Source organism: Phocoena sinus, chromosome 3 (genome assembly GCF_008692025.1).
Source record: "Phocoena sinus isolate mPhoSin1 chromosome 3, mPhoSin1.pri, whole genome shotgun sequence".
Lineage (NCBI taxonomy): Eukaryota > Metazoa > Chordata > Mammalia > Artiodactyla > Phocoenidae > Phocoena > Phocoena sinus.
In genome coordinates, this window is record NC_045765.1 from 143,436,892 (window position 1) to 143,464,623 (window position 27,732).

At 35.3% G+C, this 27,732-nt stretch overlaps 1 protein-coding gene across 4 annotated transcripts in view; it reads right to left on the reverse strand.

Annotated features, from left to right (window-relative positions):
• Positions 1-27,732, reverse strand: part of NIPBL (NIPBL cohesin loading factor) — a 197,335-nt gene that overhangs the window by 104,927 nt on the left and 64,676 nt on the right. For 3 of the 4 annotated variants that reach the window (XM_032625187.1, XM_032625189.1, XM_032625190.1), the window contains exons 2-6: positions 11,363-11,505; positions 9,241-9,406; positions 7,115-7,242; positions 1,377-1,476; positions 709-860 (exon numbers count right to left, since the gene is read on the reverse strand). In XM_032625187.1, the coding sequence (XP_032481078.1) occupies positions 709-860; positions 1,377-1,476; positions 7,115-7,242; positions 9,241-9,406; positions 11,363-11,426 (610 nt within the window). In that variant the 5' untranslated portion in view covers positions 11,427-11,505. Of the gene's footprint in view, positions 1-708; positions 861-1,376; positions 1,477-7,114; positions 7,243-9,240; positions 9,407-11,362; positions 11,506-18,165; positions 18,337-27,732 lie in introns of all 4 variants that reach the window. The other variant, XM_032625188.1, reaches the window with a different exon arrangement.

A 27,732-nucleotide genomic window follows, 5' to 3' on the forward strand; every position in this document is an offset into this window, starting at 1 on the left:
AAGTTTATAAATGAAGCATGTTTTGATCCATGCATTAATAAAAAACCAAGAATACAAACAGGTACTAATGACTGACTGCAAATGTTAAAAATCTGCTGTTAATTATGAGGGATAAAAACACAGATATCTGTTATATTATCTTTTGTACTTTTCAAAATTTCTTTTAAAAAGTACAATATACTAGTAAATACATTATTTAATAGCCATGACATAGAGCCCAACACAGTATGATCTTAAAGACATCATATTATCAACAACTGACTTCAAATGAGAACTAATAATCTAATCCCAGAAAATTTTGAATCCAAGATTAATTTTCCTCTACCAGTACTGTATCTACTTGATATTAAAATTTTCACACAACATATACTTTACTAATTAAAACGTAATTCTTCTTTGACTTAGTGCTACTGTAAGAAGCCCAATTAAATAAAGCAGTTCCTAATTTCATAACCAGATATACTCAGTTGTATAATATAATAAGGTAATCCAAAGAGTCAAATTATACTGATCTTTTTATCTCCCAGATGACTTCCCAAGTAATAAATGTAACATATTTTTAATAATATAAGCCACAGCTTAAAAGAAATGTTCATTGACAAAAAAGTATACAGTTTAGTATTTGTGTTTTAAAATTTATAAAAAGAAAAAAATGAATTTGCTGGGAACTAGAGGCATTCCCTTTAAATAAACAAGCAACTTTCTTACCTTGCTGCATTTGTGGATGTGTTGTATAACTTGAAGGATGGGAATATGGCATGTATCCTGCAGGGCTTTGTGGGGCATATGGACTAGGCACTGGGCTGTTTTGTTGTGGCATAAATCTGTTCCCAGAGCTTGTCTGTGGTGGCACAAACCGGCTAAAACCCAAAATCCAAATAAACAATATCAGGAAATGAAATAAATATGATATTCCTTGATATTTCACTGTCATAAAATTCTCCAAACTCTAATTTGTATAAAATATATGTACACAGAAAAATTCTGAAAAATAAATAACATACAAAAATCATTCACAATTCGTATTCTAAGAGTTATATTAAGCAGTTTGTAAAAACTGGAGTAATTCATTTATTTTACATGCTCCCTAAATTCTACTCAATGAATTTTCTTATTTATCTCAAACACGCTGGTTATTTTAACACATTCTTTTGTTTGTATGAAATTAAGTTACTATTTATTTAAATTAGTATATTAGAGTATTTCCACATATAACATTTTAAGGCAAATATTCATGTGGGTTACTATTTAAGGCTAAGCATCTAAACTTTTTAACTACACGTAATTCACCATTACCTAAATGTATGTATACACTATATATTCCCAAGCATATTTACTACAGAAAACAGTACTTAATAAAATGATATATACATTACCTGGAGGGGCTATGTGAGATAGTGGTTTGTTGATAATTGGAAGATGCAGGACTACTGTGCATGGAATTCTGAGAAAGTTTATACTGAGACATCATCATTCCTACACAACATACAAAAATGGTAAAACATGTTATTTTCTTCCAATGGTAAAGCATTCTTCAAGTGATTTAAATCAATCATTCTTTCACAAACATTCAAAAGTTCTTTGTTCTTTTCTTTTTGACCAACATGTTAAGTTTGTAGAGCAAAATATAGAAACTATAAATTTCAAGTACAACCAATTTCAACAAAACATCCTTTTAGCATATAACTAATCCAGGGACAGAGACAGAGATATAATTTTTTGTTTTTAAATTTACTTGCTTACTTATTGTCCTATCATTTAGCCTTAGAATTGAAAAGAACTTTCAGAAGTTGCTCTATCTAACCTCTTTCCAAATACTACACACTTCTGTCTACAACAGGCTTTTGGATGGTTTTTCTATTACATGGAATACTTTATTACATACATCTCCCACCTTAGGAGCTTAATTTTACAACTCTATTTCATTGTGATTCGGACGTAAGTTTTTTTTTTTTTTTGCGGTACGCGGGCCTCTCACTGTTGTGGCCTCTCCCGTCGCGGAGCATCAGGCTCCGGACGCGCGGGCTCAGCGGCCATGGCTCACGGGCCCAGCCGCTCCGCGGCATGTGGGATCTTCCCGGACTGGGGCAGGAACCCGTGTCCCCTGCATTGGCAGGTGGACTCTCAACCACTGCGTCACCAGGGAAGCCCCGGACCTAAGTTTTAAAAAGTACTTTACTTAGGGGCCCAAAGTCTGAAGTACTGAAATTACCATCTGAAAGTCTGTTAACAAACAACAGAATGCTCCTATTCTTTCTTCCACAGTAATTCTTGCCATAAAATAGGATTAAGTGAATATTTGTTTAATGAATGAAAGTGTGAAAAGAGCTTTCAGATTCTCACATTTCTTTTCAAGTTAGACATTGTTCCTTCAACTGTTGCATAAGTGGCATTTTGTTATATAGGAGATGCAGAAAAATTCAGCTATTCGGACACTCTAAAATCAAAGATAAAAATCTATGATTAACTCTGACCTTTCTTATGGTATGTATAGCCAATCTTTCTGGGAGTTTCAAGTATCACATTATTTCCCCAAATTTCATTTCCTGCTGCTGCTATGAAAAGTGCCTTTCACCAGAAACATTCAAACAGAAGTTACATGTTCATTTGCCAGGAACTACAGAAAGGATTCTAGCTCTACCACAGTGGCTGAATGAGATGAGAGCACCTCAAAGTCTAACACTAATAGCGTATTTTCTATGTAGTCTAAATTTCAATTTATGAATTTTCTCTTCCAACTCAAATTCAGTACTAAATCATATATTCCATGGCTTAATAATTTAATTACTATAACTACTGTTGCTGAATTTTTTTTTTTTTTGAGAGAAAGGGGGCAAGACTCCCTTGAGATGGGAATTAAAAAGTATTTTCTCCTGAATTAACAGTCATCACTGTGACAAGCTGGAATTACTAGTTTGGAGGCAGTGGCTTTATAAATAAAAGGGGCAAATGAAATACTAGTAGTCCTTTCTGATTCTCTCAGAGATCCAAAGAACTATGAACGAAGTGATTTGCACATTATTAAATATTTTCCAAATGTGTGACTCACATTTATATTTAACAACCAAAAATCACCTTTTAAAATTTTAAAGCCAAATGGAAAATGCTTAGAAAAAAAAAAATCACAACATGCAATGAATCAGTTTTTAAATGCTAGTTTGTTTTTACAAAGTAGGATATGGAGAAATGAAACAATGTTTCAGACTAAAAAATAAGCATATATAGTAAAAACCACAAAATATGTGACTGAAAGGTGAATATTCAAAGTTTCTTATTAGAGATATAAGTTATAAAAATGTAGTATAAATAGCCTCGGAAGACTTCCTTTATTCAATCTTACATTTATTTACGTCATCCTATACTCAATGCCCTTACCCTATTTCCTATTACAGGCATACCTCGGAGATATTGCAGATACGGTTCCAGACCACCGCAATAAAACAAATATCGCAATAAAAGGAGTTACATGAATTTCCTGTGGTTTCCCAGTGCATATAAAAGTTATGTTTACACTATACTGTAGTCCATTAAATGTACAATAGCATTATGTCTAAAAAAACAATGTACATACCTTAATTTAAAAATACTTTATTGCTAAAAATGCTAACCATTGTTTGAGCCCTCAGTGAGGTTGTAATCTTTTTCCTGGTGGAGGGTCTTGCTCAATGTTGGTGGCTGATGACTGATCAGAATGGTGGTTGCTGAAGGTTGAGGTGGCTCTGGCACTTTCTTAAAATAACACAACAATGAAGTTTGCTGCATTGACTGACTCTTTCCTTTCATGAAGGACATCTCTGTGGGACGCAATGCCATTTGACACCATTTTACTCACAGTAAAACTTCTTTCAAAATTGGGAGTCAACTCTCGCAAACTCTGCTGCTACTTTGTCAACTAAAGCTTATGTAATATTCTAAATCCTTTGTTGCCATTTTAACAATCTTCATAGCATCTCAGCCACAAGTAGATTCCACTTCAAGAAACCACTTTCTTTGCTCATCCACAAGAAGCAACTCCTCATCCATTAAACTTTAATCATGAGATTTCAGCAATTAAGTCACATCTTCAGGCTTTACTTCTAATTCTAGCTCTCTTGCTATTTCTACCACATCTGCAGTTACTTCCTCCACTGGAGTCTTGTACCCCTCACAAGTCATCCATGAGAACTGGAATCAACTTCTTCCAACTTTTGTGAATGTTGATATTTTGACCTATTCCCATGAATCATGAATGTTCTTAATGGCATCTAGAATGGTGAAACATTTCAGAAAGTTTTCAATTTGCTTTGTCCAGATCCATCAGAGGAGTTACTATCTATGGAAGTTAGAGTCTCATGAAATGTATTTCTTAAATTAATAAGACTCGAATGCTGAGATGACTCCTTGATCCATGGGCTGCAGGATGGATGTTGTGCTAGCAGGCATGAAAACAACATTAGTTTTGTTGTACATCTCCGTCAGAGCTCCTGGATGACCAGATGTGCTGTCAATGAGCAGTAATATTTTGAAAGGAATCTTTTTCTGAGAAGCAGATCTCAACAGTGGGCTTAAAGTATTCAATAAACCATGTTATAAACAAACATGTTTGTCATCCAGGTTTGTTATTCCATTTATAGAGCACAGGCAGAGTTGATTTTGCATAACTCTTAAAGGCCCTAGGAGTTTCAGAATGGTCAATGAGCACTGGTTTCAACCTAAATTCACCACCTGTATTAGTTCCTAGGAAGAGAGCCAGCCTGTCCTTCGAAGCTTTGAAGCCAGGCATTGACTCTCCTCTCCAGCCATGAAAGTCCTAGGTGGCATCTTCTTCCAATACAAGACTGTTTTGTCTACACTGAATATCTTTTGTTTAGCACAGCCACCTTCATTTTTTATTTTAGTTAGATCTTCTGGATAACTTGCTGCAGTTTCTACATCAGCACTTGCAGCTTTGCCTTGTACTTTTATGTTATGGAGATGGCTTCTTTCCTTAAATCTCATAAACCAATCTCTGCTAGCTTCAAATTTTTCTTGTGCAGCTTTCTCACCTCTCTCAGCCTTCGGAGAATTGAAGAGAGTTAGGGCCTTGCTCTGGATTAGGCTTTGGCTTAAGGGAATGCTCTGACTGGTTTGATCCTCTACCCAGACCATTAAAACTTTCTCCATCTCAGCAATAAGGTTATTTAGCTTTCTTAACATTCAAGTGTTCACTGGGGTATAGCACTTTTCATTTCCTTCAAGAACTTTTCCTTTGCTAGGTGGCTATATGGGACAAGAAGCCTAGCTTTTGGCCTATCCTGGCTTTTGACATGGCTTCCTCACTAAGCTTAAGCATTTCTAGCTTTTTTTTTTTTTTTTTTTTTTTTTTTTTTGCGGTACGTGGGCCTCTCACTGCTGTGGCCTCTTCCGTTGCGGAGCACAGGCTCCGGACGTGCAGGCTCAGCGGCCATGGCTCACGGGCCTAGCCGCTCCGCAGCATATGGGATCTTCCCGGACCAGGGCATGAACCCGTGTCCCCTGCATCGGCAGGCGGACTCTCAACCACTGCGCCATCAAGGAAGCCTGCATTTCTAGCTTTTGATTAAAGTGAAAGACATGTGACTGTTCTTTTCACTTGAACACTTAAGAGGCCATTGTAGAGTTATTAACTGGCCTCATTTCAATATTGTTGTGTCTCAGAAAATAGGGAGGCCCAAGGAGAGGGGAACTGCCAGTCCTGCTAAAACATACATTTATTGATTACACTGTCTTACATGGGCGCGATTCCTAGTGCCCTCAAACAATTACAATAGTAACTTCAAAAATCACCAATCAGAGATCACCAGAACACATACAATAATAATAAAAATGTTTCAAATATTGTGATAATTAACAAAATGTGACAGAGACACAAAGTAAAATGCTGCTGGAAAAATGGCACTGACAGACTTGTTCAATGTGCGGTTGCCACACATTCAATTTGTAAAACAGGCAATATCTGAGAAGCGCAATAAAGCGAGGTGCAATAAAACGAGGTATGCCTATAGCCTTTCTTCCAATCAACAATCTCTCCATATTTTCTTTCATTCCAACACTCTTCCAGAGTATGTGTAATTCTAGCTTTCCTTTCACCATTCCTATCTGTCTCCTACTACTGCCATCTAGCTTATTAGTTCTGATGAAGATACAGTCTTGCCCTGCATACCTACCTTTGATTCCCTGAAAGGAAATTTCCCTGGATTCACTTTGGGAAATGGATAGTAACTATGCAATTGCTTTAAAAACACAACTTACACACAAATATAAAGAATCAACAAAGTAATACTATTAAAAAATAAAACTAAGAAATGGAATGGCAAGCTTCATGGAGGTACTGTCAATAAATGTGGCAATATTCTTGAATACAAGTAACCAATTAAATAAACTAGACCTTCCTGGGTTCTCTAAACTATTCCCTTCTGACTGTTTTAATCTTGAGAGGGAAGCAAGTACTTGGGCTTGCCTGATTCAGTAAGCTTCAGACCAGAACAATGCTCCTAACTTAAAGGTTCTTCTTGACTACATAAAAATCATATCTGTGTTGGACATCACATTTTTATGGGTTTTCTAATGCTTACTATAAATAGAATTTTCCTTAATAGTAATACTTATTATAAACCTTTTTCTATTGCTAAGGCAACAGAAGTGTTAAACCAATTACTACATAACCATGAATATAGTCACCATCGATTCTAAAACTAATACCTGGTATAATTATTTATACATGTACTACATGTTGAGAAGCTCTGCAGGTATTTTTATTTATTATTTGATTAATGAAGACTCCTTTCATATCTATTCTATGATTTTTTTAAATAAAAAAAATTCCTAAAGCTCTTTCATTGAATGAACTAATAAAGTCTGAAATATCTAGCAAACCACATATTAAGCTTTGCCTAATTCCCAAGGAATTTAGTTACATATTAAACTGCAAGAATGTTAACATCCGTTTAGTTTCCTTTTCGTTCTTGGCTTCATTCAAGGTATCAACACGGCATTAACAGATGACAAGCTAGCTTGTTAAAGGACACACCTGACTTTAATTACATGTGAAACAAGTTCTAATATGGGACACATTAAAAATATATATACTATGAAATTCAATTATTAAAAACCTCACCACTTTGTACATATCTGTTCTGCATACTTTTCTCCCTGAAAACGTTAGGACTCCTCGCCAGGATGGCCTGCAACAAGACTGGTATGTCGCCTTCTGGATCATCACTGCCAAGGTTATCTTTCAACTCTCTGGCATTGAAAAAATAAATACAAAACATTAAAACAGTGATGGATGATTAAGAATTCACCAGTGAAATTCAGAAAATGCTGAGGCAGAAAATCAAGAAGACTTATGGTATAAAAATAAATTACACAAGCATGTCTAACAGTTTCGTGGATTTTTGAAGACGCTAGTCCTAGAAGAAATAGAATTATCAAAAAAATGAGAGGGGGGTTCTTCTACGGACTTCTTTCCCCCCCCATTTTATTTTAAACAGAAAAAAAAAAAAAAGAACCCCAAACATTATTTTATGGAATTTTAAGTTTATTTAAGAATGTTCATATTAGTTTCAAAGGAGAAAATAGTGTCTATTCTATCATGTCTTTTTTTTTTTTTTTTGCAGTATGCGGGCCTCTCACTGTTGTGGCCTCTCCCGCTGTGGAGCACAGGCTCCGGACGCGCAGGGTCAGCAGCCATGGCTCACGGGCCCAGCCGCTCGTGGGATCTTCCCGGACCAGGGCACGAACCCATGTCTCCTGCATCCACAGGCGGACTCTCAACCACTGCACCACCAGGTAAGCCCTTATTCTAAACTATTCAAAATAATGGAAGGGTAGAAGTGATAATTATGCACAGAAGTTGATATTTGGGCTTGGAATATATTTTCTCCCTTACATCTGAATGTGAGTGGATCTGTCTTTTTGAGCATGTCCTCTGAATGAAATAATGTTGGCACATTGGTTAAGACAAGATCCAAGGTTACATACTTTTCCCCTCTTTATTCTCTTCTCAAATAAAGCCATCAGGGGAAAAAACCTAAGCAAGTGGTTAAGAATAGCTGCAATTAGGAAGTAGCAAATTAAGTTCACAAGTATGGAAGGTAAATGATAAAAAATTAAATATAGGCAGTATTTTAAATCTTATATTCTACACGTCACTGTTCCACTCATTAAATCTATTAAGATTCATAAAGATGGTATCCACTGATAAAATTAATTTCTGGGGGCAATCTTAAAGCAGCTCTCCATATAATAAATCATAACTATACATGTGCTATTTCCCTTATCTCTTTAAATATGTGGTGAAAACTTTTGATTAAGGATGTACATGTATAAGAAGTGATATAATATTTAGACACTGTTGAATTTCTGGAGTGACATAACCAATCATTTCTCAGTTTCTCCATCAGAAAATTCACATTTAGTATTTCACCTAAATTCATCAGCTTTAAAAATGGCCCTAAAGTATGTGCTACAGCTAATGGCAGAGACCTCTCCATTATAATGTGCTTTATCCTCATTCCCCTAAATAATGAACTTTAAGTTAAACAACAGTAAAAGAATGGAAGGACACATGAGTACCGCTGAGTAGTGGGTTGTGAACTTTTTTACATTTTTGTGTTGAGATATTACAAGTATATACTGCTTTTGTAGTAAAAAGTAAATTTTAAAAAGTATACTCGTGCAAAAGTTCTGTAAATAAGCTATGTAATTTAAGTGCATATTATTTTAAAAGTCTATTGTGTGAAAATACACACCTATGTTCAGACTGTATGATAAATCCTGGAAAAAAATTAGTCCCAAATTCTGTAGTAGCCTTGAAGTTAATCTTTGAGTTCTTGTTATACTTTACATGAAAAGCATATAAGCCTACTCCAAATAAAGCCAGCATTAAAGTCCCTAGTGCCTGGGAATTCTAACTACTCCAGCAATTCCAGGAAAAAGGGAGCTAACTTCGTGAGCAACATTAGACCTCTGCACACATCCGTCTTGATGAATTCCAAGATTATTATAAGAATCGAAAAGATCCTCATAGAATCACATGGTCAGAACTACTGTCTCAAAATAACTATGGCCTATTTAAATCTCCTTAATATCTCATCACAGTAAGGCTATATTCTCACTTGGATATTCAAATAATTTAAAATAAACTATGTATTAAAATTTTTTTGAAATAAAAGTAAAACCAGGAATACTGATTCTCTTAGTGAGACCAAAACTTTTCATTTTATTTCAGATTGTACTTACATGTGATCTGTTGATACCTGGTTGAGGCTATGGACAAGCTGTGAAACCAAATTATCATCCCTACAGGCCAAAAGGCAGTTCACCTCTTCTGCTATTCGTGCATTAAAGAGAAGGCTCTTTGTAGTTGTAGCAGGTAAAGGGGATGGAAGAGGCAGCTGGTTCAGGACTATCGGGAATAAAATCATATTATTAGAAACTGAGTGACAGAAAGAAATCTCTTTAGTGTTTAAATGTATTTGGGGATTAAAAATAAGTTATAAATGTGACAAATTTATTAAAAGGCATTCCGTCTCTCCCCCAACAAACCCCAAACAACTCTATTAAAACTCCCCAAACGTCCCTTGGACCATAATAGATTATACTACTGTCTAAGAATAAAACTCTGTGCTAACTTTTCATGTCTTAAATCTTTATTAATTTAATAAGTGAGTAAAAAAAGTAGGGTTAAAAACTAAGTAATTTCCAAGAATTGAGACTATTATTTCTGTTATAAGATTTATCAGAATCAAATAAATAAACCAAGTAACAATATCTGACTCTTCACCAGATAGACAAGTAATGTGTGTTTTTAAAAGCTTAAATAAATACAAAAATAAAGAGTTCACTTTGGTAGCAGAACAATGTCCACAGAATAGGATTCTGAAGAAAAATATCTAAGGAATTTTGCTTTAAGTTATAAATTACTAAATAGTCTCTCTTCATTTTATTCTGACAGCAAACAAAAGGGCATAAATGTTTTACAGTAGTTTAAATTCAGTTATTTAATATCTTCATATAAATGAAATTTGTTCATTTGTGTAAACTAATAGTTAAGAAAGTTAACTACAGTGTCTTTGTTTTTGGTTTAATTTCTAATCACCTATATACTATAACTATCATGCCACTCAGCCACAATGGGTAATAACAGGGTTTCTATTAATAAAAACACTGGAAACAAATTATTACTTAATAAGTAGGGCTTATTGGGCAAATTTTTAAAATGAGGTACAGCTGAGATAATGGGCAGACACCGCCCCCTAGCAAAGAAATTCCTGGTAGTATATTTGATTCTGTACTCCTACATATTATATGAATTTATGCCTTACCTATAACAAAGTGATAACCAAAACTAAAGACTGTTTCAAAAGCTATCTTACCTGAGTTATTCTAACCCTACTGGCTACTTTCTTGTTATGTCAGATTTTATAAACTAGCCCTGCTGCAAAGCTGTAGGCTGTTATCTATTTTACCCCCGCTTAAACTAGCTGGAAATTAATAACAGAAAAAAATAGTATTTTGGGGAAAACAGATGAAAACATTTCTTGAAGTTATTTTCTTATAGCTCCTTTTATGAAGCCCCATATCTTGCATAATGCTTGCTATACAAAGAAAAGTATGTCTTCTCCTCATGGTCTACCCTCCCCTCTCATATCTTTTTCCCTTTATTCAGGTAGGATAAAGACTAACATTGTGAGGAGCTTTTTGCACCATTACCCAGGGACTAAGAATTAGAGTTGCCTACCAAAAGAACGAGTCCCTAAAATATTATGCTACACTAATTAAATCTCAAGAGAATGAAGATGTTCTTAAACTTAAGTGTTCAGGGTAAAATAGGCTCTTGACATCTATGACAAACTCCAAAAGATTATGAAACATGACATCCAAAATAAATGTCACTAAGAAATCAGATTATGTTGGGCTATCAAATTTTCTTCTTTGAAGGGCAGTTTCACTTACCATTTCCATAAACGCTTTTTTAAAAGTCTGTAATAGTTCCTATATGCAAACCCATGCTTCTTTGGTTTTGATTTTTCTTAATGCTTTGTTTCATCTTCTTTGATCCTTACTTTTGCATTTATCCCTTTATCATATAAGACCTTTAAACAAACACACACTACCATTTCTTAATGGGTCCTTAGCATGAAACAGAAATTAAGGTCTTATCTATTATTAGTTGACTACACTAATTCTATTACTTTCACATTTATGCCAATAAACCAAAGAAAATAATGTTGTGTGTCATTCAAAATCTAAAATCTTTACACATTTTGTTATTTATGACGCTGCAAATAATTAATGTTATAGCCTCTTTAAAAATCAATGTCAGAGTAGAACATAAATTAGATAAAATAACCAAACTTACGGTCTGTGAGACTAGCAATCCCCGCAAGAGTAGTGATGGGGACATGGGGCATATCCCCATTCATCCTGAAGTTCTGGAATGGTGTTGCCTATGAAAGTACTTAGTTCAGGTGCCAGCTGTCATTACTTCCCATTTCCCAAACACTGCAACAAAAAACAGACAATTATTTGTAACAATATGTCAAATATATTACTACTAGGGAAGTGCTTAAAAAATAAAATTTTCTGCTTTTCTTGTTTGCTCAAGCTATATAACAATAATAGCCATCATGCATATACTACTTACTGTATGTTACACGCTGCAAAGTGCTTTGTATACAATAACTCATTTAGTCCTCACAACAACCAACTAAAGTAGGTACTATTATTTTCTGCATTTTACTGATGAGGAAATTAATTTACATGAAGTTTCAAGTAATTTGTGGAGCAAAGATTAGAACCCAAGCAATCTGGCTCAGAGTCTGTGTAACTAGTAGGTTATATTTCCAGACAGGGATACTCAATTTTGACAAGCACTATTTTCTTTTCCACATCATAAATACATAAAAATTTAGCTTCAACTTGCCTTTCTAGTAAATAATGTGCACATTATTAAAAGATTTGTCTTATTAAATAGCTTCATAAAATAAATGGCAAACAAGAGAAGTCTGCTCTACATCAATTATCTAAGACATACTGCTAAAATAAAAAACTGAATTGTAATTTTTAGTTTAAACAGTTTAAATGTTTTTGTTTTTTGAGGTTATACCTGCTAGTCATTAACTTTTAAGAGAACCTCTAAGTTTTTTGAATTAAAAACTTCAAAACAGTGTAATGATATAATAATAACTCCCCTTACTCCTGTATCTTAATGCAACTTTACAATTTAAGTTGTTTTCATTAAAAAAGTAGTATATAAGTAGTTAAAATTAAGAACTTTCTTTTTCCTCACTTTTATTATAAATGAGATATACTGAGAAACTTCCTAAAACATGTATGTATGGTTTAACAGTTAAAAAGCATCCATGGAACCACTCTAGCAATCTAGCTCCTTCTAAAGATAACAACTATCCTGTCTTTTTATCAACAGTAATCATTTCCTTTTCTTTTTATTCCTTTAATGACTTTTATATGTACATTCTTTTTTAGTAGCTGGCTAAGGAAAAAACACTGTTTTCCTTTGATGAATGACTGACACAAAACTTGCTAGTAGAAGCCCACTATAGGGAAAAGGCACAGGAAATAGTATAGGAAAGATACAATTACTACTGGCTATCCTCTATTTTTCCTTTTGCTACACGATGGACTTTACACTTTGAAGTAATTAATTTGATTATTTAATAATCATTAAAGAAGTTTAAAGAAGCACAGCATATTTAACAGTTGCATCAAGCACTTTAAAAAATCAGTCAGAATTTAAAAGCTGACAGAGTCATCAAAACACAGTACAGTTTTTCTAAGTTTAGGTTAATAAGAAAGTTCCATTTTATGATTACTAATTGATGGGGAAAAAAAATCACTGAATGCAAATTATGTATGGAACAGCACAAAACCTCCTGTTATTCATACATGACTCACTACTGAACATGTAAATTGCCATATTCATTCAAGCAGATTAAGTAACAAGTGGCCATGTTTAAGTATTTAATTCAGAGGATAGGAACCCATAAAGAACAATATGCTAGGGGATTCTATTGTGGGCTATTTGACTTTATTCTATTTTCCTAAATTTCAGATGAGTAACATGTAAAGTAGACCCAACCCTAGGCTGGAGGGTTTTTTAGCCTAAAAAGATTTACATATTAAGTTACCACGTGTGAATTAGAAGATTAATAAATCTAACCATAATATTTTTCTCAGTTGATATAATAAAGGCATCTAAACACTCTGATGTCAACTCAAAACTGGGAGTAAGTGGGGGAAAAAGCAGGGAGCAACAGTGCTTGCCTGGTGCTTTAACTATGAATTAAGTATTTGGCTACTGACAAATATTTACACCATACTGCTGAACTGTGACAATTTCATGTAATCGAAGATTTTGAAGAACAGAAGACTTTGGTAGAAACAGACTTATAATTGTAGCTAAGGTCATAGATCTTAATGAATATGAGTAATCTATAGAAATGTTGCTGCCTTATGCTAGAAGGTGACCAAAGACCATCAAGAAACAACATTCCTAGAACTCTAAAAGTGAATATACACACTCCTAATTAGACATGGCATTTCTGGCTCTGGATTGGGTAGTGTTTGGTTCACCTGCCTCTGTGAAAGTACACTGTCTTTCATGAAACTACCAAAACTGAAGCTGAAAGTCATTATCTCTGGGGAAGAATGTGTCCAGAATGAAATGGTAACCAAATGGTAAAGGTTATAATGAGTGCTTTAGAACTGTCGCTTAAGGCAGTGCTTTATTTAAAATCTGTGAATGGTGACTGATTAGTGGATTGTAAGATAAATTTAGTGGGTTGAGAGCAATACTGAGAGAGATGGAGAGAATAGAACTGTAAGGCTACACTGCACATTGCTTTGAGAGTCTAGGTAACATGTCTTTCTAATGATGGGTCACCAAATCAAAGCAGTTTGAAAGTTGCTGATTTAAAGAAATGGAAGAGTAAAGAAAGTAGCCCACTGCGTAAGTGTTAATGAGAATGAAATAAAATATTGCATGTAAATCACCTGACATACTACCTGGCACATAGTAAGTGATCCAGAAAGTTAACAATGTTACTGCTAACTGGAAAAACACTTCCGGAGGAGCAGAGGGGAAACACAGGTGCATAAGGGGAAAGGGGTCTTTCAATACAAGACACCTACAATTACTAATCATTAATTAGTGGAAGATATTTTGGTAAATTTCCATTTCAGCCCATTATAATGAGTCTCAAGGGAACTTCTAAGCACTTGCCAAGATTTTTAAAGACCCTAGTCCTCCACTCATTTAATTTCACTTCAAAATTTATGATTTCCTAATGTAAATGATAGAAATGAAAATAAAACAGTATTGGTAAAAGTTATAATAATAATATTCAAATTGAAATGGATTTGGAATAAAAGGCAATCTCATAATCTGATGGTAGATAAACTTTCCTGGACAGCCACTTTGTACCCCACAGCCCCAAAATGTGTATAATCTGTCTCAATAACTGCACTTTTTTAGTAGTGAAAAACTGATAGAAATGATAACTAACATTTATTGAGGACCTACTATATAATAAAAACTGGTAATAAACACATAAAATGTACTCTCATTCAATTCTTATATAAACCTGAGGTACTAATATTCCAGTTTTATTTAATGAGGAAACTTCTTGATTTGTCACATTATCTCAGAAATCTTTCATAAATGCAGATATGTCTCATTTTTCTAATATTATTTTATAGCTCGACTGAAATATCAAATTTAAATGAATATTATTCAATAAACTATATCATGTAAATATAAAGTAAGGTGACTATGGCTTTATGGAATCAGATTCCTTACTTGATAATTTATAACCATGTCTATTTTGAACTTGGTTCACATTTTATGGTACTTCAAGTACTCTTACTTTCTTCTTGATCGGACTATAGAGCAGTAAGCAAAACTCACGTTGAAGAAAATCAGTCTTTGATAAAAGATTATAAAGAATAAGTTAACACCCTCATACTTTATATGCTGAGTTAATAACTTCTAAAAATTGGCATAATATAATAACATTTTATTAAATATTGTCAAGCACAAACCCCTTATTTCCTCCATTTCTGAGCATATCATCGATGAGATAAATGTATGCTAAATATAAGATATCAATTTGGTAACTTTTCCCATAATAGCCATTCAGTCTGCCTTAAATTAATAAGTGAAATTCCATTAAATTGTACTTTGTATTGTTCTCCAGAAAATATGTGTCACCTTTTTTTGGACCTAACTAAAGCATTTTCCTTTTACCTGATAGTTAAAATAGTCTCAAAATGTCATACTAGGTTAGATCAATAGCTCATCCAATCCCCACTAGCTAGCTACTCCTTGAGTTATAAATGGTAGCCAAAAGAACACACCGTGCCTTTATAGTATTGAGCCCTTCATGACGATGCATCCAAAATACACATTCTGTGTCACTGTGTCAGACACTATGCTAGCCAAGCAAAGTACAATGGTTAACAAGATGGCAACAGTCTCTACCGTTCGAAATTTGAGTCTGGCTATGGGAATGTTATAAAGGGAGTGTATCTTCCAGGAGGAGAAAAGGAAAAACAATAATTGAATTAAAACCTGAACCATTTGTGACAACATAGACCTTGAAAGCATTATGGTAAATGAAATCAGTCAGAGAAAGACAAATACTGTATGATCTCACTTATATGTGGAATCTAAACACACACACGCATGCATGCGCGGGCAAACACACAACAAAACTCAGAAAAAGAGATAAGAGTTGTAGTAAACAGACACGGGGGTGGGGGAGTGGCTCGTGAGATTGGATGAAGGTGGTCAAAAGGTTCACATTTACAGTTATAATTAGCAAGGATGTAATGTATAACATGATGACTATAGCTAATACTGTTGTATGATATATAGGAAAGTTGTTAAGAGAATAAATCTAAATCCTAAGAGGTACAAGGAGAGAAAAATTTTTTCCCTTTTTTCTTCCTGTTTTTAAATTGTATCTATATGAGAAGACGGATGTTAGCTTCTCATATAGATACTGCAAACCGAAAATAATATCAATGTGTACAGTTCAAGCCCATTTTTGCTTAAAATACATGCTTATACAAATGATAGGCATGAAAAAAGGTTCTTTAAGAATATATTTTTTAACCATTAGCAATGGTTAGGATGTATTCTGGTATTTTGGGGAATTCCTATTTTTGTAATATTTATATCTGTGTTGCTTGGATTTAAAAAAAACTATTAGACAATTATTTTATAAATCAGAACAACAATGATATAGAATATGTATTAAAATGAAAAACATTAAATGAGCCTTCTAATAGGTGCTGCTATATGTACACAGATTTCTCTGGTATATTTGTATAATCATCTATGAAACCTATGTTAAGAATCTACTGTATGAAGACCCGGTGCTAGGTGTTAAAGACTAATATAATATGCAGGTACATTAATAAGCACTTTGGCTAGAGCATAAGGCCAGAAAGATGAATTAGACCCTGCAAAAGTATTTGTTATGAAATGTTGATTTTTTTTTTTTTGTGGTATGCGGGCCTCTCACTGCTGTGGCCTCTCCCGTTGCGGAGCACAGGCTCTGGATGCGCAGGCTCAGCGGCCATGGCTCACAGGCCCAGCCGCTCCGCGGCATGTGGGATCCTCCCGGACCGGGGCACGAACCCGTGTCCCCCGCATCGGCAGGCGGACTCTCAACCACTGCGCCACCAGGGAAGCCCTGATTTTTTTTTTTAATACCCTTGATATAAATGAACTTAGTAAGACTAAGAGTGATAAGGAAGATGGGGTGGTAGAGAATGAAAAGAGAGGCAGAAAGTTGTTGGAAGAATACTGCAATATTGAAATATAATGATGGTCTGATTTTGGATTCATTCAGATTAAAATGCCAAAGTAACATCCAGTTGTAGGAGATGTCTAAAGTAGGAACTTGAAAATTCTGGAATCGACAAAAGAGGTCAGAACTACAGTTATAAATATGGAAGTGATCCATAGAAGACTGATAACAGTTAAATTATAATAACAGATGAGACAGGCAAGAGACCAGGTAACTTTTGTAGTGGAAATTTTTTTAGCACTTCTTACATGCCAGACATTAACACATACATTTCCTTAATTACCAAAGTCAGAGGATTGTGAAGATGATCTCTATCTCAGAGATGCAAAAATAAGGCTAAAAGCCTAAATGTTTTGCCTGTGGCCACACAGCACACAGCAGAGCTGATATGTGAACTCAGGTGTTTCTAACCAAACCTTACATTCTCAAGCATATCTGAAGGGCATAAAACTGGGAAATATCTACATTGCTATGACAGAAAAGACAAACCAATAAAAGGTAAAGGAAATGTTCCTCAGAGAAGCTAAATGTTTGTTGAAGGTCTCACAGCTTGTAAGTGACCTAGTCAAGACTACAAATGTTTGGATTTCTAGTTCAGTATTCTTTATACTACATTGTCTTACATGATTATAACATTATTTTGAATAAACCAACATTTTATATGTGTGGACTATTTAGCTAATTAGCACTTTTCTTCCTTAGTAATGTTAATTTCTTTTTTTCCTTCTTTTTTCTTTGGTGAGGAAGGAGGGAGGGAGGGCTTAAAACTAGTACATTTTTATTGTCTCAGTTTATATTACATTTAATAGAATAAGCTGTCTCAAATTCTTTTGGGAAATAGGTGGCATGTAAATCTTACGTAGCTAGATAAGTAAATAAATAAATACATGTTGTACTATTTACTATTTTAAATAGGTTAACAGCGACCCCCTAGAGTGGCACCTCTCCAGCAGAATCCTTTCACTTTATCAAGCTACCTCCAGATTCCTTTTTGCTGCCTACTATTTAAGAATGAATTTTTCACATTCTGTTTAAAGACACTTCCAAAAGACCTTCTTCAAATCCTAGCTCAAAAACAGTTCCCAATCAGCTGTCTGTAAAAATTTTCACTTCTTTAAAACATTTCTCCCTTTCTATAGTTCTAAATTATTTCCATTAAATAAGAAAAATGCAAAATAAAACAAAGCTCTAAAGCTCTCTCTAAACACATGCTTTGCTTTTGGAATCCTGAGCTCTCTGCAGCCACCATGCTGGATATCAATAATGCGTATTCAGTAACGTTGTTATATCTTAATATATTTAATATGTAATAGGAAGATATATTTACATTATTGAGTACTATTATGAAGAGAAAGAGGGCTTCCCTGGTGGCGCAGTGGTTGAGAGTCCGCCTGCCGATGCAGGGGACACGAGTTCGTGCCCCGGTCTGGGAAGATCCCACGTGCCGCGGAGCGGCTGGACCCGTGAGCCATGGCCGCTGAGACTGCGCGTCCGGAGCCTGTGCTCCGCAACGGTAGAGGCCGCAACAGTGAGAGGCCCGCGTACCGCAAAGAAAAAAAAAGAGAGAAAGAGAAGTCACTAAGAAGTAAATCTGGTTGAGATTTAGGGTGTCTCAAAAGCACTTTATAGAATATGTGTATGTTCACTGAGAAGTAAAACAATTAGCATAACTTTATATAGTTCTCTAATCAGTCTTGTTCCTTGTTCTTATCAATTTATTTCATGCATTTTTATTTGAACTGACTTTAACAAAAGTTCATATTACTTTAAAAGGTCCCCCTTGATTATGACAGTTAAACTGACTTACAGAGGTGCAGAGTAGTTACATGATGTCTAACGATAACAAAATACACAAAACTGCAAGCTTCATCAGGAGAAAAATAGTCCTGAGCCCTGGAATTTGTTTTTGTTTTTTTTTTTTAAACAGAGGCCATAGAGGAAATTTCCAAGTGCTACTATGAGTTATTTGGGTTACTAGTACACCTTCACATCAAAAATTTTATTTCTTATTCTTTTCCACTGCAAAAGAAAGTGCCTATCTCAATATAGTTTAAGACTGATTCTTATATCACAAGATGATTTCCTATACAATGGTATTAGAAATGCAAAAATCAAACAATGGTCATTTTATTTCTTTCTAAATGAGGCTGAGGTCTTAAAGAACTATAACATTTGGATGTAGGTCTAACCTACAACTTTTGACCATTACACACTTGATGATACACAATTAATTTAATCTAAATTATGAGAGAAAATGCTTTTATGTAAAATTACTGAAGAGTCCACAAGAGGGCACACTTTCAACTACTGTAAAAATTTTTAATTCACTTTTTTTTTCTAGTGCATCAAATATATTGGCCAGATTCTTCTGAATTGATCATTCAACACCACTAGAAAGCAAGAGATCCTGAAGTCTGTAATTCTTTTTGTTTAAACACACACAAGCAAATTTTTTGGATGCATATAAAATATAAGAAAAGCCAGAATACATGAAGACTTCTACATTAATATTAAATGATATAAGTATGTAATAGTCTTATTAGCCATCTTGGTCCTGTTAGCTATTTGGAATTTAGCTGCCCTAAGAATCTTTTCAAAAAAACTCTGGCTACTTGGAAAAAAATTTTTTTTATTACCACAATAAGTTTAGTGAACATCTATCATCTCATACAAAGAAAAAGAAAGAAAAAATTTTCCCTGTGATGAAAACTCTTAGGATCTACTCGCTTAACAACTTTCATATATAACATACAGCAGTGTTAATCATGTTTATTGTGTTGCACGTTACATCTTTAGTACTTATTTATCTTGCAACTGGAAGTTTGTACCTTTTGACCACCTTCATTCAGTTTCCTACCTCCCAACCCCAGCCTCTGATAACCACAAATCTGATCTCTTTCTCTACGAGTTTGTTTGTTTTTGAAGTATAATTGACCCATAGCGCTATGTTATTAGTTCCCGGTACACAACATAATGATTTGATATTTCTATACATTTCAAATGACCACCACAGGAAATCTAGTTACCATCTGTCACCATACAAAGATCTTACATTATTATTCACTATATTCCCCACACTGTACATTTCATCACTGTGACTCATCTATTTGGTAACTGGAAGTTTGTGCCTCTTAATCTTCCTCATCTATTTCACTCATCCCCTCACCTCTCTCCCCTCTGGCAACTACCTGTTTGTTCTCTGTATCTGTATCTCTGTTTTTGTTTTCTTATGTTTGTTCATATGTTTTATTTTTTAGATTCCACATATAAATGAAATCATACGGTATCTGTCTGACTTGTTTCACTTAGCATAATACCCTCTAGGTCCATCCATGTTGTCGCAAATGACATCAGCCATAAAAAATGTGTGTGTGTGTGTGTATATACATACACACACATAACCACATCTTCTTTATCCATTCACTTATCGATGGGCACTTAGGTTGCTTCCATACACTGTAAATAATGTGATGAACATGGGGTGCATGTATCTTTTCAAATTAGTATTTTTGTTTTCTTCAGAAAAATACCCAGAAGTGGAATTGTTGGATTGTATGGTACTTCTATTTTTAATTTTTTGAGGAACCTCTGTACTGTTTTCCACAGTGGCTGCACATTCTCACCAATAGTGCATGAGAGTTCCCTTATTTGTTGACTTTTTGATAAGTAGCCATTTTGACAGGTGTGAGGTGATATCTCACTGTGGCTTTGATTTGCATTTCCCTGATGATTAGTGATGTCAAACATCTTTTCACATGCCTGTTGGCCATCTATAAGTCTTCATTGGGAAAATGCCTATCCAGGTCCTCTGTCTGGTTATTTTGATCCTCATTACATGACATATTCCCTAGGAACAATAAATTCTTTAAGACACTCAGTAGGAGAATAAATGGATATGTTTCAAGTACTTTAGGAAATTCTTCCAATTCAAGAGTTAAAGATCATTACTTAAAGTACCTAAAAGAACAATTGAGAAAGGGTATACACAGAAGATATGCAAAAAAATCATGATCATTCATGCATAATGTGCATTAATGATCCCTCTTCTGCCCTAACCCATTCAAAGATGTCACTTCCAGCAACTTTCTTCTCTCTCCTGTATCAATTTTCCCTCTTATTGGATCACTCCAATCAGCATATGAACATCTATATGTTGATAACTCCTACTACTCCCCCACCAAAAAAAACACAAAACCCTTGACTCCTATACCCTCCATCAAACAACTACTTAATTTTGTTTCCTTTCACAGCAAAATTCCTTCAGTTGTCCATATTCATCTCTAATTCTTCTTTCTCTTGAAACCACACTGTATGTGTTTTTATTCTTATCATTCCACCAGAAGTCTTGCCACGGTTAGTAATGGCATGCATCTACACTGCTAAGCGTGATGGACAAACCTCATATCTCATCTGATTTCACTTAGCATTCAAAAGAGTTGATCTTCTGTTTTCCAGAACAACATATTCTTCTGGTTTTTCCTCATAGGAAACAGACCACTCCTGAATCCTATTTTGGTTCCTTCTCATCTTCCTGTCCTACCTCTGCTGTTGATCTCATCTGATCTCATGATTTTTTTCATTCATTTTTAAAAGTTTTATTTATTTATTTTTGGCTGCGTTGGGTCTCTGTTGCTGCCTGCAGGCTTTCTCTAGTTGCAGTGAGCGGAGGCTACTCTTCATTGCGATGCACAGGCTCCTCATTGCGGCGGCTTCTCTTGTTGCAAAGCACGGGCTCTAGGCGCACAGGCTTCAGTAGTTGTGGCAGGTGGGCTCATTAGTTTTGGTGCACGGGCTTGGTTCCTCCACGGCATGTGGGATCTTCCCGGCCCAGGGATCAAACCCATGTCCCCTGCATTGGCAGGTGGATTCTTAACCACTGCACCACGAGGGAAGTCCCTGATCTCATGATTTTAAAATAGCACCTGTATGCTGATGACTCTAAAATTTATGTCTCCTACTTTGACTTCTCCCCCGTACACTACATTCATATGTCCAACTACCTACTCAACATCTCTGCTTTGATGTCCAGTAAGTACAGGTCTAGAGTAGAGGTTGGCAATCTTATTGCTGACTTCTGAGAGCATGATTTATATGCTTTAGATAAAAGTTTCATTAGATAATATTTGAAAATATTTTATCATCTTTTGCTTTGCCTTTTCATCCTCTTAATATCTTTTGGAATTCTGATGAAGTCCAACTTATAAATATATGCTTTTATGATGGTGGTGGTGAGATCTGATTACAAAGAGGCATACAGAATCTTTCTGGTGTGATCAAAATGTTCTATATCATGGAGAGATATTGGTTACATGAGTATATCCAAGATTTCTATTTTTCAATATATCTAAATATTACCAAATTCCGAAATACTGCAAAAGTAATAATGATAATAATTTAGCAATGTTTGAGAATGGTGATGGTATAGATGAAATTAAAATGATAGCATGTTGATTACTATGGAAGCTGAGTGATAGACACTGGGCATTCATTACTCTGTTTACCTTGCACATACAAAGTTTTCCATAATAAACAGCTTTTTTTCATATGTATCTTGCTTTTTCTTTTTTTTCTTTAATTTTTACTGGAATATAGTTGATTTAAAATGTTGTGTTAAGTTTCAAAAATTTTTTTTAATTAAGGGAAATTTTTTGTTGGGTACACAATATCATTGTCTCATATTTAAGTCAGAATTAAGTAAAGCCTTTTCTTTATCAAACCTATTACTGCTAAACCGTGTGCCATGAAGTAAACGTCTGTGTCGCTGCCCCGCCCCCGCCACCAATTCGTATATTGAACCCTAATCCCCAGTGTGATGGTATTTGGAAGTGGGGCCCATGGGAGGTGATTAGGTCATGAGGGTCAAATTCTCACAAATGGGATTAATGCCATCATGAAAGAGACTTCAGAGAGCTACTCTGTCCCTTCCGCCATATGAGGACACAGCAAGAACACGGCCATCTATGAACCAGGAAGTGGGTTCTCTCACAAGACAATGAATCTGCTGGGAACTTGACCTTGGACTGCCCAGCCTCCAGAATTGTAAGAAATAAATTTTTGTTGTTTATAAGCCACCCAGTCTATGGTATTCTGTTATAACAGCCTAAATGGACTAAGACATCATGTTTCCCTCAGACTCTATTTCTGTAATTGGTATTTTTAAAAAACCAGTAAAAGAATTCAACAGACCCAAATATAATTATTATATAATATAACTAATGAATGTGGAAAAGATACTGGGGTAACTTTTCAGGGAAGATAACCTTGTAAAAAGTCAATTAAAACCAATAACAAACAACTCCTTATTAAGAAGCTCAATATCAAAATTATTTTAAATAGTTCAATTTATAGGAAAAGAAACAATAAATGGAAAAAGCAATTCCTCATCCACATTACTTACAGGAACCTTTTAAATAATTTCCACTAGGTCCCTCCCACTATGTCACTTTATAGGACATAAGTATATAAATTAAGGATGTATATTTTTGAAAAATGAACTAATGATAAAATGCAGATGTTTATAACATCAAATACCATATCCTTTCTGTATATAAAATTAAAACAATTTTTGGTTATTTAAATTCTCTCATTATCAGTCTGACTAATGTTTCATTAGGAAAAATGGATTTTTAAATTTTAAGTGGAGTTTCTGATTTATATAATGATGAGTTACACAAAAGTAAACTTTCTATGAAAGTTTACTTAAAAAGAAAATGTAACATCAACTATATCCTAAGGTAGAAGGTTAACGGAAATACAGAATAAAATGACTTTGTGTGTTATAGAGGACTTCTATAGTTGTTTAAGAAATCTAGGTAAAATTGGTGGGGAGGAGGAAGGTGTGCGGAAAAGAGGGATGTAAAAAGATAGGTTTGGGGACTTCCCTAGTGGTCCAGTGGGTAAGACTCCATGCTCCCAATGCAGGGGGCCTGGGTTCGATCCCTGGTCGGGGAACTAGATCCTGCATGCATGCCGCAACTAAGAAGTCCGCATACATGCCACAACTCAGCCAAAATAAATAAATAAATAAATTTTTAAAAAAGTTTTTTAAAAAAATAAAAAGATTGGTTTCTCAAATAATATTTTGACACAAGTCACTATTACACATAAACACGAAAGCAAACTAAACTTAAAATGGAAATAAACACTTTCAATTTCAATCAGAATACTGAATTGCCTGGACTTGAGGAAGTAGTTTAGCTTCTCTTTACCAGTACCTGATAATATTAAGTATGCCTATCAGTAGATGATGAAATTTGTAAGTGACTCATTTCCTTTTTCTTGATGACGTGATTTCTTGATTTTTAAAACATTAAGTCTTTATGTATTCACTGTTATGCACTTAGCACCTAACACCTAGAATAGGATCTGACAGATGGTGGGTATTGAGTATAATGTGGTAAAAAAACAAACAAACAAAAAAACCAGACCCGGTTAATACCCTCATAGAGCTTAGAGAGTCCAGTAGAAGTGATATTATGAATAATCACCATGTAACATATAACTACATATTGTGATACATTTCACAACAATAATAATGGGTGACACTTAGCATCTAATATATGCCTGGAATTGTTCTAAGGGATTTACATATTTAATTTCATATTAATTTATATTTAGTTCATTCATATTTACATATTTTAATTCAGTTAATCCTTATCCTATCAAACAGGTACTACTATTAATTTCATTTAAGATAATAAGACCTGAGGCATATAAAGGTCAGTGACTTGCCCAGGGTCTGATTCCAGAGTCCCTGATCTTAACATTCTGGAGTCCTTGCTCTTTTCCTAAATGAAAAGAATTGGACACTTTGAGAGAAGAAAAGACTGTAACAAGTTTATATTGGAGGGTGGGCAGTAACCATGACTCACTAAGGAAGTCTCATGAATAAGAGTTAGATAGGCAAAAGGGGAAGAAGAAATGGGGACAGGGTGGGGGGTGGGTGAATAGCAAGTTGAAGTCCCTACAGAAGGCCAGAACCTAGTACAAAGGAAAAGAAGATTATGTGGCTGTACATAATGATGGACTGATACAAGATTAAGGAGAAAAGGTACATACAAATTAGATCATACCTAGCCTGATGGGCCAGGTTGAGGGGCTTTTGATTTCGATTCATGCCACTTTAGAAAAAAAATGTAATCTACTGGCCATTTACATATCTTAGTTACTGAACACAGCAACTGCAGTTGCTTAATTTTTTAATCCATTTCTCCGTTTTCACACAGACTCTACTTAGTCCTTATTAACTTGAATTCAAATCACTGTAGATAGGGAAATCTGTAGATTTGGGATTCAGGTGATGCGTTTTTGGTAGGCATACCAAAGGTTCTTAGTGCATTATATCAGGAAGCACCTGATACCAGTCTGTTTTGCTAATTTGGTGATGTTAACTTTGGTCACTTTAATGTGGTGTGGGACATGTTCTCCACTATAAAGTTACCCCTTGCAGTTAGTTAATAAGTAATTTGTGGAGAGAGACTTTGAGAGAGGCTATTAAATATCTGATTCCCATTGAACTTTTACTCCTGAATTTTAACACCATTAATGATTTTATATTTATTTGTTGACATTCTACTGTAATGGAACATCCTTTCCTCCCTATTCATTCATTCATTCATTCATATCAGTATGGATTGGGAACTTCTTTTTTATTGAATGGGTTACAATCTATTATTATTCATTTATTTTGATGCTCAAATTGTCCCAGATTTGGACAGTGGCAGCTCCTTCAAGCTGACTTCCTTGTCCTTCTGTTATGCCCTATCATTCTTTAAGAGATTCCTTACTTTCCAGTGCAAGAAGATGTTCCAACTTCATCTCGTACTTTCCCTATCCCGGTAGTGGAAACCAGCCTTTTCTTGAGGGAGGCACTCTGATTCTATTTAGTGGAGAATAATATTTAGATACAGTGCTAGTTGTGCTCTCTGCTACTGGTGTATCGTTTGTAAGTCAAGCACATTAAATGAAAAACAGAGAATCAAGAGAAAACAAATATGTAAAAGCATGGGTCCCAAAATAATATAAACGTGAAAAAGCAATTCATAAATTCCAGAATCATACAATTTTATAGGCAAAAAATATCTCAGCGATAACCAACTCTTGTATTTTACAGGCAAGAAAACCAAGACCTAGTGATGTTAGGTATCCTGAATATGGTCACAGAATAAATTATTAGCCAAAGTCAGCAAATTCTCAATTCAATGCTCATCAAGTTCTGCTCTTACACTGTTTATTCAGCAAATATTTATTGAATGCCTACAATGTGCAATGCACTGTTGTGGCTAGGGATACAGCAGTGAACAAAACAATCCCTGTATGCCCTCACGGAACTTAGATCATAATACGGAAAACTGGATCAATTTTCCATATGAAAAGGTGCTTTACTTTATTAGTCTTTAGGAAAATGCAAATTACAACCATAATGAGATTCACTTAAAATTAAAAAGACTAATCAACTGCTGGAATAGCAGCACAGTAAACAACAGGAATGCTCATACAATGCTGGTGGGAGCATATAAAATGGGTACAACCACTTTGGATGAGGGACATTATCTGCTAGGTGATTACCCTAGGTCCTGCAATTTCACTCCTAGGTATATATGCAACAGAAAACTCAGTGGCTTAAAACAATAGTCTCTCGGGCTTCTCTGGTGGCGCAGTGGTTGAGAACCTGCCTGCCAATGCATGGGACACGGGTTCGAGCCCTGGTCTGGGAAGATCCCACATGCCGCGGAGCAACTGGGCCTGTGAGCCACAATTACTGAGCCTGCGCGTCTAGAGCCTGTGCTCCGCAGAGAACAAGAGAGGCAGCGATAGTGAGAGGCCCGCGCACCGCGATGAAGAGTGGCCCCCGCTTGCCACAACTAGAGAAAGCCCTCACACAAAAACAAAGACCCAACACAGCCATAAATAAATAAATAATTAAAAAAAAAAAAAAAATAGTCTCTCAATCTCCTCCTAGAACCAGTGGGCCAGGCTGGATATGTTGGTCTTCAGACATGGCAGAGGCACAAAAAGTGCAAGCCCAATCCTGCAAACGTTTTTACAAGCCTTTGGTCATGTCACACCCACTAATTCCAATGGTCAAAGCATGTCCTGTGACCAAATACAAAGTCAAGGGGCAGGGAAATATTCTCTGCTTCTTTAAGAGTGGGAGGAACTACACAGTCTCTTGGGAAAGGGCTTGGATGCAGGGAGGGGTGAAGAACTGGGGCTATTAATACAATACATCACACCCACCCAACCCAAGACTTTTCAGAAATGGAAGCTGATATTTTAACAAGCCCCCACCCCCCACCCCCAGTGATTCTGATGCATGCTAAAATCTGAAAACCAATGGGCACCACAGATTGCTGGGCCTCATGCCCAGAGTTTCTAATTCAGTAAGCCTTGAGCAATACCCAAGGATTTAGCATTTCTAATAATTTTCCAGGATGATGCAAATGCTACTGATCCAGGGACCACACTGGTAACTACTGGGCTAGGAGACAGGGAAAACCTTTTGAGGAAGATGTCACCTGTAATGAATTTTGAAAGCTTGGTAGGAATTGATGAAGAGTGGGAAGGGTGTTCTGGGCAGAGGGAAAAGCAAGTGCAAAGGTAGATAGGTGTGAAACTGCATGACAAGTATGTGGACTGAGGAAAGGTTAAACAGAAGTCAGATCATTAAAAAGCCTTATGTGCTAGATTAAAGAGTCCAAATATGACTGGACTGATACAGGCAGTCGTAGAAGATTTTTGTATTAAGAAAATGATATGAACAGATTCTGATATTAGAACATGCTCTACAGCAGCACTGTGGAAGAGGAAAAGGTGCCAGACTTGTAGGAAGGTGCCAGAAGGTAGGCAGAACAATAAGGCAGGAAATAAAGTAATGAGACAATGAGACCTGAAC